The sequence below is a fragment of the Pecten maximus genome, chromosome 18 (genome assembly GCF_902652985.1).
Source record: "Pecten maximus chromosome 18, xPecMax1.1, whole genome shotgun sequence".
NCBI lineage: Eukaryota > Metazoa > Mollusca > Bivalvia > Pectinida > Pectinidae > Pecten > Pecten maximus.
Window position 1 is genome coordinate 13,335,784 of NC_047032.1, and position 10,655 is coordinate 13,346,438.

The 10,655-nt window shown below is 32.4% G+C and overlaps 1 protein-coding gene across 1 annotated transcript; it reads left to right on the plus strand.

Moving 5' to 3' along the window:
* On the plus strand, nucleotides 1-8,816 carry LOC117317074 (androgen-induced gene 1 protein-like). The gene is made up of 6 exons (XM_033871861.1): nucleotides 1-157; nucleotides 2,421-2,582; nucleotides 3,493-3,594; nucleotides 4,542-4,657; nucleotides 4,863-5,014; nucleotides 6,408-8,816. Exons 1-6 carry the CDS (start codon nucleotides 20-22, stop codon nucleotides 6,449-6,451), a joined length of 714 nt encoding a protein of 237 aa, XP_033727752.1. The 5' UTR covers nucleotides 1-19; the 3' UTR covers nucleotides 6,452-8,816.
* The last annotated feature ends 1,839 nt before the right edge of the window (nucleotides 8,817-10,655 follow it).

Genomic DNA, 10,655 nt, shown 5'->3' on the forward strand with positions numbered 1-10,655 from the left:
TATATGGCGTGGGGTCAAAATGGTGTCCAAAGCGATATGTTATCACCTGCCGGTTTACCTGTATTATCTGTATGTCGTGACGTACGACTTTGTAAACATAGAACATGGCAGCTCTGGATATGGAGGGAAGTTTAAGTTTCTCACTGTTTGGAACGAGGTACAGTTACTGGATTGTAAACAGGAAGTTTGCATTCTTTCGTTAGCGAAGTCACATGTCAGTGACAGTCAGTCGGACATGTCAACAAAACCAGATTTACCTGCTGCTCATTTTCAGATATTAATACTGGATCATCCCCCTACGAGGCACCCAGTGCTTTGTTTACCTTTAATTGTTTGAGGATTGTTGCATACCTGACTTGTCGTTTTGAATTGTGTTCAGCATACTTATGGGGTTATCACTATGTGAAGGGAGACAACTCTACTGTTATTGATTAATTAGTCTTAACAAAATTTTTGATTCAAAATTCATTCAAAATTTCAAATATTCGAAAAACAAGCTTTAAGCTTATATTAATTCATTTCCTACATTAGACTTGTCAAGTATTTTTACGATGATCAATTTATAACAATGTTCATAAAAAAAATCATTCCAAAATATCTACATAAAATAAGTTAAGAGAAGTTTTTTCAGTCTCATATTCCCTTATGTTCTAATTACTGTCCAATGTTCGAATTAAATATCTGAACTTGGGAATTGTCTCCACTTGATAGAAGTTATGTGTTGTCCAATGATAGCACTCATCGTAGAAAAGTTAATTTTAAATTAAGTTACAATAAAGGTGAATTTTTGATAACATTATACACTTTATTACAGTCTGACAGAAATTATCTCTGTTAGAAATTATATCAAATATTATATCTTACAGAGTATAGATATTCACCATTACAACAATGAGACAATTTATTACTTAGAACATTTGAAGGCTAAACATTTCATTATCTTAAAATTTGTATGTAAACAATACTTCTTTGTCTTCATGTACATTTGTATTCTTGTGTTTTTATACACCGGTATATGCATTGATGTTTTTGGAATGAAAATAAAATGATTTTTAAATGAAAAAAGAATTGATAACAATGTCATAATTAAGTTGAACATCCTAAAAACACTTGACATCACATCAATTTGTAAGGCTATCCATTAAAATAATAGACTCAGGAGTGTTATTAAAATTAATTAATATGTAATAGTCAAATCTGTAACAATAAAATTATTCAAATTAAAATATGCAGTTAATTGATGTCTAATTACAGAAAGCAAAGATACAATGTACCTGTGTGTGTAGAAAGCCATTGTATAATAATTTAATGCTTATGAACAAATAAGGTAATTTGGCTTGTTTTGTGCACATGAAAGTATTTGAAAAGAGTATTTCATTATAAATGATTTTGGGAATGCCATACGATTCATTATCTTGGGTATAGATTCAGTTCAATGATATGATTGAAAGTAAAGTACACATCTTCATCTTCTACACTCCTCATCAACGATAGACGCGACATTTCAATATTCATAGCCAATATCCATACACTGTTAAAATTATAACAATCATCCTAAAGTGGTATGTAGTTACTGTATTACATTTTACAATGCTATTACGTTTGTGAAGGAGCAAGTAATGTAGAGAACTGGGCTGTGATGAATGCTGATGTGGCGAGGTAGTTCAAATGGTTAGATCATCCGTCTTGAGTTTGGAGGTCTGGAGTTCAAACCCCAGTCTAATCATTACATTTTTCCTCTCCTGTTACACATGTGTTAAGGCATTTAATTTGTGTAATTTATTGAATTATGCACGTGCACAATGCTATATCTTGATTATATGGCAATGTTATATTAGTTGGGTTTGAAATATCTTTTTGAATATGATTGATTATGTAATTTATACCTTTATATATTTTTATAACCTATCAATGAAAAAAATAATCTTAACTACAGTGGTGACACGAAGACTGGATATAAATGATCTGTCTCTCCAGTCACAGTGACATCCGACTCGGAGACCCGTAGATACTCGTTCCTGTATACCTGTGTCGCTTCACCCAAACACTCCACTCGAGTATGCTGACAAACATGACCCTAATCACTTTCAAACTCACATGCATGCATTTCACACTCTAACATACCTGGACGCAACTGGACAGACAAATTAGGGGTAAATATAGACGCAACATTACATGACTACCTGATGCACATGCATGGTCACAATAAATAGACTCCACAGGTAAACAGGGTACACTCCCTGTAAACAGTGACATGCATAAATACACAGGACTGAGTACAATACAAACGAAGATACCATTGACTCTACAATGTATGATCGTGTTTGATATTTAGAATGTTACATTATAACATATAATTTAAGATATGTTTTTGCCGTCTGTAAAGTTAAGCTACTAATGTGTGATTTCCATTTCTACAGGTTTTCCAGCTTCTATACTTTGGTATTGCCACCCTGAATGACTTTTGTGGCAGCGATGTTCGACCTTCTCATCTAAACTCGAAGGATGTTCAGGGAAGGAAGTCAATTCTACAAAAACTTCGTGATATGCTTTTAGCTTCAGTCATATTTCCGGCAGGAATGGTAAATTTCTTTTTTGGTTTCTAAATACAGGCTGCCATTGAAAACTTCCTATATAGTTGTAAAGAACAGCTCTTTTAAGGATTTTTATGATGGCATATAAGAGAAAGGTCAATATTAAAACAAGTTTTTTTCCATGCTCAGAATTATCTCCCTTTGGAAGGTAGTTTGTGGAATGACAGATCTGATTATACACTATACAGATATACTTTTTATTTTATTAGGAGATATTTTCTACAGACTCTGTAGGGTTCACAGTTTGGACCAATTCACAGCATCATTATCTTACAGTAATTGCTTCTGACATCATCATATAAACAATTTTTTTTTTTTAAATAAATAAATAAAAAACCACTGTCAAAACATTGATTTTGCACAGATCTTAATTGTCATCCACAGAATGAATAAGTTTTAATGAGATTTGATAGTAATGGTTAAGTTATAAATTTATATCAAGATTTTTGCTTTCATTTCCACTTCATTCAAGATTTGATGAATTTCATTTTGATATTATTTATCATTTGTTTCACTTCACAAGCAATGTATCAAATATAAATTAAAAAGTCTAAAACTCGCATAATAAATCTGATATTGTTACAGTTGTGTCAGTAACTACTACATAATTTACTTATTAATCTAAATATTCCAGTACATTACCTATTAAATCGTAATCCTGTTTTCAAAGGAAAGAATGGTGAAATGTCTGAAATAACTTATTGTATCCATGTATCAGACCGGCAAAGTGACATGTATTTATTTTATTCTTAAATTAAAAAAAAATAGTGTGCACTTTATATTACACAAAATTACTGTATTTGTTTATGAGTCATTAGAATAATAACGAATTCAAATAATGATAAAAAATCAGCAATTTTATCACATGTGATGTCATTGCTATGTTTTATAATTTCAGTTTGTAGTTTGTACATTTTGGGGTATATATGCAGTGGACCGTGAACTTATCTTTCCTAAGAAATTGGATGGCCTTATACCAGTCTGGTTGAACCATGCTTTAGTAAGTATGAAATGCCCCTGGCTTAATTCAAGAAACCAACTGGTCACCTCCAACAGAAAGACGTCTCGAGCAGTTTCATCTAGGCCAACATGAGCCATTAGTATAAATTGATATAACTTGTTACGCAGTTATTATGAATAAAAATTAATGTTAGATTCCTTGTTTTTAAATGATTTAATGGAGGTCTTTTTTTTTCAGAAAGTAAATTCAAATCCATTTAAGCAATATAAAATATATAAGCTTTGGATGGTTATATGTGTTATAGTCAAAATAAGGACACAGTGGTCAGTGGTCAGAATTTCTACATTATTGTCCATATCACAAGGTTTTAGACTTCACAGATTTACCTATGACTAAACAATGAGTAGAGTACTACCTTTGATTAGACTTTGTATTAAGCTTCACATTTATCTACAGTGTAATTGGATATTCATATTAAACTTCTCTGGTAGTGGGCTAGGCATTACATTACATGTGGTTTTTTTTGCCCTCGCCATGAAACGGAGGAGGAGGGGGCATATTGTGTTACCCATGTTCGTCCCATCGAGTTGTGTCCCATTCCGTCCCGTCCCGTCCTCTCGAAACTGTGTTTCAGGATACCAAGTGACAGCAGGAGCATTTATGTTTTTTAGACATTTTCAAGTTTTCTTTAGATGAAGTACTTTAGATATATGCAAGAGTTCTTGTTTTTTTCCTGGAATTCTATTGAAAAAAAAATTAAAAACCCAACTAAAAATATACATTGAGAACGGTTGAAATTTTAGAGTCAGATAACATTCAATATTCGTTCCTTAATTCATTCTACATTCCAGCTGGTTTTTGTGTTTAGCTCCATTTCCATCAAGTGAAAACAGATTTAATATGTGAATTAATAATTTCTAATTATAAACAGGACGACAATTATTTTGAAGTAAAAAATATAGTTTTGTTTTCTGTTTTGTTAACAGCACACATTTATTCTACCGCTGCTATTGGTGGAGTTAGCTATTGTGTACCATCAGTTTCCACGGAAACGTACTGGACTTTCTGTTCTGTTCACATTTGCCTTAGCCTATCTGATCTGGTAAGTTAATAAGGAAATCTTATAGAAGTTATTCTTTTTGAAACTTTTGATTTTTGGTTCTTTTCAGAAAATATATTCAAACAATACAATCAGGCGGACTGCAATTAATCTGAAAAGAACCCCATTTAAGAAAAACTTGGCTCATTAACAATACCTTATAAAACAAAGACCAATCATCATTCTTTATTTTGTTTATGATTTTTAGGATCCTTTGGATAGCCTATGTGTCGGATTTCTGGGTCTACCCCGTCCTTAAAGTCATGCATGCCCATCATCGTGTGGTCTTCATTGGGACTCTCTTGGTCTTCTTTTCCGTCCTCTACTTGATCGGAGACTTCCTCAACCAGATATTATGGGGTATGTAAAGTACTGCTAATCAAAAGTCAGATTGTCTGTTTGTTTGCTGAGTTTATCACCCTGTGAACAGCCAGGGTCATTTTGAGGTGGGGTCTCCTTGTAGTAGCTGGGGGCTACCTCACTGAACAACACATGGGAGTTTCGTGGCATGCCATCAAGAGGAATTAGGATAAAGTGTCTTGTCCAAGGACACAACCACAACAGCACAACAGACCCATTTCTCAGCTTCCCAAGAAACACAAACCAACATGGGTAGGGAGCATCGAACATGCACCTCAGATCTTAAATTGAGGTTACATGGCCGGTGTTCTAATCGACTGAAGTATTGCAGCCCCCATGATTACACATGATAAGTCTCAATATATAATTCCTAAGAAGATAAATGAAAAAAATGCTAGCTTATTGGAAGTTCAGTTTTCATGTTTGGAAGAATATGGGTATGCAGGTTGTTGCTTAAACTGTACATAATGAATGCAAAACAAGGTTTATTATAAAATTTCTGATATCATTCTAACATTAAAGAGGCTTGCCCGCAGAGAGATCAGAAAAATTGGCTAATAGAAAAAGATGTTTTACACATGACAGATTGTTGGAATTGTTGAGTTTTTCATTTGATTTTCCTTATAAAACGCTGAAAAGTGATATTAAAACCTCATTTTTAAATATTATTTATTTAATCGCAACCCGCAATAAGTCTAATTTGATTGACACATCAAAGAAACAAGCACGTGCACAGTGCCGCACAGTGATAACTTCAAAGGCAGCGGCGATTTACAAAGAAGATTTGCCGTTATATTCCATACATTTCCCTCTCAGGTTGAGTTTTAAAACGTCTTTTAAATACATATTCTGTAATTGTTTTCAAGAAATAAAGTCGGAAAGCCTCTAATTTTGTCACATAGAAACGTGTACTGAAGTTTATTTAGTGATCGGAGATGTGCCGTTTACCGGTCCGTCTGCGGGTAAGCCTCTTTAATCAATTATGAACCTTTACTGAGGTCAAAATATTGTATTGTACTGAACCTGGTAGAATCAAATATTGACCAAAGGGGAGGGAGAATTGAGGAACATCAGACCATATCTGATATAATGTTATATTATTAAATATGATTTTCATTTCTCCACTTTAACACTCAGTTCTCATCTTATGTGCTGCTATACTTGTAGAAACTAGTATGAATTCAGTGTTTTGCTTCCTATTATACCTCGTTCTGAAGCAAAGTCCCCAGGTGTTCCCAAATGTGTATGTTTATTTTTCCAGATCTGGCTTACTAGACTAACGCTCAACCCATCGAGCTCATTATAAAGAGAGGAGTCTCTAGCCAAGCTATACATGTATATTGTGGCTAGTATTTACCAGGGTTACATAATGAACGGGATTTTTCCTTTACAGGTAAAGAGATCCAGGCTGGTGTAATGGAAATGAAGAAGAAGTGATGCCAGGTTTAGTGGCCATGTCTGTCCCAGAGTAAACAATAGGTACAAATCTCAGGTGTGAATGAAGCCAATTAGTGTGTAGCGTTATCATACCAGGTATAAATATCAAATAAAAGTCACAGAAAGGTGTCCCATTCAGGGGTTGGAACATGTCAAACAAAAAAGAACCACAATCAAAAAGACTACTTTTCTATTTGATAAAATTTGACAGAATATTTAAAAGAAAGATGTAAAAAGAGTTTGAAATTAAACTGGCTACGGAAGTATACATTATGTCATGAATCAAGCTGTTTAATGAAAAAAGTTAACATTACCTGGGATAGATGCCATGTAAAAATCGTTTTAGAGATATCATTTAAATCGAGCTGAAATAAGATTTTACAGACTTTAATAGCTAGGTAATGTCTAAATATTTTTTTCTTAATTGATTATCTAGACTTTCAGATGCATTTAAAATGATAATCTTATATAAACACTGCACATCTACAGATTGCCAGATATTTTTAGGAATAAATTAGAGAAGTGAGTAAGCTGCAAATATTCTATTTTTTTTTTCTAAAATACTTTTTTGATTTATTTTACCATAGTAACTTCATACAGATAATCATGAAGGGTTTGAATTTGTGATGGACTCTGCTCACATGTTAATGTGGAAATACATCCAATACCAAATAAAATTGAGTTACACTATACAGAAAATGGAGATAGAAACATATCATATCACAATCTATCCAGACAGCTTGAGGATATCATACTCCTTAAATGGTTTATTGAATATATTGTTAACTTTCTAACTTTAGCAATAATTGTGCTTATGTTGGTGATTCCGTACTGTTACTTAAGACATGCTGATATTTAGAAACGGCTTAAAGGTAATATTAAATCATTATATGTAATTGTAAAACTGTATACGCTTTAAATAAAGTGTGCTTCAAAAAGTTCAATTAAATTGATAATGATTAAAATATGTAATGAGAAATCCATAAATATCTTAATGTGAATTCCATTTTTTTCCTTGTATTTATATTGCAAAACAGTCAAGATTATATGAAAATAGACACCAGTGTAGTGACTTTGTAAGTTTATTAAGAAACTAAGTCTAATATGATAGATGTGCACTATTGACAAAAGATAACATGTAAAAACAACACAGCATTCTAAAATGTAGAGTGGCACCTGACACTTAAGGCTTTGGGACTTGTGATTTTTATCTCCTACATAAATCTGAGCGTCGACGTTTCAAATAAGGGGAGATAATCAAATATTCAGAATTAAATCTTTACAAGATTGGTAGCCAGTAGACCCGTTTTTTGTAAGGAAAAGTTTAAATATGACATATTACTACTTATATAATACAAAAACAACCATTACAGATAATACTTATTAACAAAATCATAATTGTAACTCAAAATCATAATTGTAACTCAAAATTGATAAATGAGAGGAAATCATCAATTTGTATGGATACCATTGAAAAAGAACAAGGAGAATAAGACCAGGTGTTCTGGAAAAAATAAGCATCTTCTGTTACATTGATGACACCTCTCTCCTAATCTGGGTTAAATCTGGGTCAAATCTGGGTCAAATCTTTGTTGAATCTAAATCTGGTCAAGTCTGGGTTAAGTAACATCAAAATTAGTGTTACATATCAAACCAAACACTGATTAATGTTCAATCATTCTGAACTTTGTGAAAGAGGAGAAGCGACTCCTGAATCCAGATTTCCAAACAGTATATCTTTTCATTTTAAAGCTTCTTTCTGATATGTTTCAGCCTTAATAGGCAGGCTGGCATCAGCAGAAAGCTTACAATGGTGTTTACTGTTTGTGCATCTGGATTCACGAGTTGTTCCTTTTTTCATTGTTTACTCCTTTTTAAGAGGGCCCTTTATACCACTTTAAAGATACCCTGAGGCCTAGATGAACCAAAACACATATGAACGAAACAGAAAGTTGATTATTTGAGAATCTATCCATCTTGAGATTTATGTCTTCTAGTTGTGTATATTGCCTTACCTTTATAGTGCAGATTTGGGTGCATGAAATAAAATAGAGATAAGTTTTACAGGTATTTTTAATACCAGGTTTTAGTGAGTTGTGCCTTAACCTAGAGGTGATTATTGCTACTGTTGCTAACAAAATCATCTTGATGTTCTGTCTAAATTAACCCCAATCATCATTATTTAACAGCTTCCTGGTCCCTTTTGCTCAAAGTTAATAGTTTAAACTTAACGAGTGGTTAGTAATAAAAACCTTCTCAACAATGTTTCAGAAATGAGACTTAACCACACAAGCATTTAAAAAATTAAGTTTTCAAAATTCGTTATACATTTAAGCATTGAACGGCTTTCAGTTGGCATTCATAGTCAATATGAATGCGAACTGAAAGCCGTTCAATGCTTATATTTACCATCTGCGATTTTTTATTTGTCGTGCGATTTTTTTTTGAAATTTTCAAATTCAAATTTCAGTTGGCAGTTCATAAGCTGGTGAACTCGCAACTGAATTGGTAGGGTTATATAGTGGCAGTGCCATACAATGGTAAATAGACTTTGATCAAATAAACTACGGTTTTTGTATTATAATAGATTCATAAATATTTATTACATGTGTGTTTTACAGATTAGGTTACATGTTAACGAGATTAGTTATGTAAATGTAAAACCTAGAGAAATTTTGTTTTAATACAGCTGTCAGACTTAAGTTTGTTTTGATAGACAGTCGTACATCTCAGTAAGCACCTCATAAAACGTCCATTATAGTCTTGGAGTCTTTCATATTTTATATTTCGATGTTTGTCGGGTGCCTATGAAATAACATGTATTCATCAACCTGCTATTGAAAGGTTTGATTTATTTTGGCCTTTTGTGCGTGTAAATATTGTTTTACACAGATTCAAAAGTTATTGTGTTGACCTCAAATGCTGTCTATAACTGATATCCTTTACTTATTACATTTTAAACTTCACACTACATAAAACAGTATGTAGTTCTTTTCCTCCCTTTCTGAAGACAACACAAAACACTGATATATTAGATAACATAATGAAAATTATCTCTTGAAATATAAGCTATGCTGGCATGTAAGCATATACACCATTCCCTGCCGGAGAAATTATGAAATGAAGCAATCTTTCGAAAGTTTATGAAAACGAATGATTGTAGATATTTTTTTTGTCTTTTTAATGGCTATATATTTATTGATTATTCAATAAATCGGTTCTCCATTATGATTTTTACCCAGAAACTATATTGTAACAACAAGTGACACAAGTTAGGTGATTAAAACAGGTGGTTGGTTGATTAAAAACTTAAGTTGATATAGAAATGACTTTATCTTATAGAAACGACCAAATGATCTCAATCTTATTGTTGATTTTGTATAGTTTTATGATGTTTTGTTGATTTATGTTTCGTCCAAAGATGCTATTTGTAACGGGGTTTACTTTGTATTTAATCATATCATAAGAAATGTATTCTGTATTAATCAAATATTAAGATGAATCGATATATTCCTATATACCACGTATTAATTAGAAATTCATTTTTATTTTTGATAAACTATAACGTGAAGAGGATCTTTCTTTCATTAATCAAAGTCAGAGCAATTTCTTTTTATTGCATTTAGAATGTAGAATATCTCCAAGTTGAACTTTTGTTCCTTTCATTACCGTCATTTTTACATCACTGTACAAAGATTTTCTTTTGTATGACATGGAGATGGCGTTCTTAAATATCGTAGAATTAGCAAATGCTAATATCTTGTACTGCTTTTGTAACATACTTTAGTTATTTTCTCTAATCCTGATTTGGGAAGTTTACCGATAATGATAATATGTGAGATCAGGTTAGCAAGACGTTATTGAGACGTTTCATGTCAAATATCATCATTGCTAAATCATCGATATCTAATTCAACGAGGAACATTACTTCCGGGTGTAGTCACAGGCGTCTGAATCTGGTTCGTATTACCCCCTACTCCGGCTATAAGTCGGAGTAGGGGCTAGTACCTTTTTCTATAAATACTTACCAGGTGCAGACGCCAGTGGTATAATGTTTTAAACATATTTTTTATTGAGAATATACCTCTGGTACAGTTTTTTTTTTTTTTTTTTTAATGAACATTTAAATGTTTTTCTTTGTTTTTAAGCCTTGCATTTTAATGTTTCAATATGATAATATAATATTAAGATTTTAATTATATGC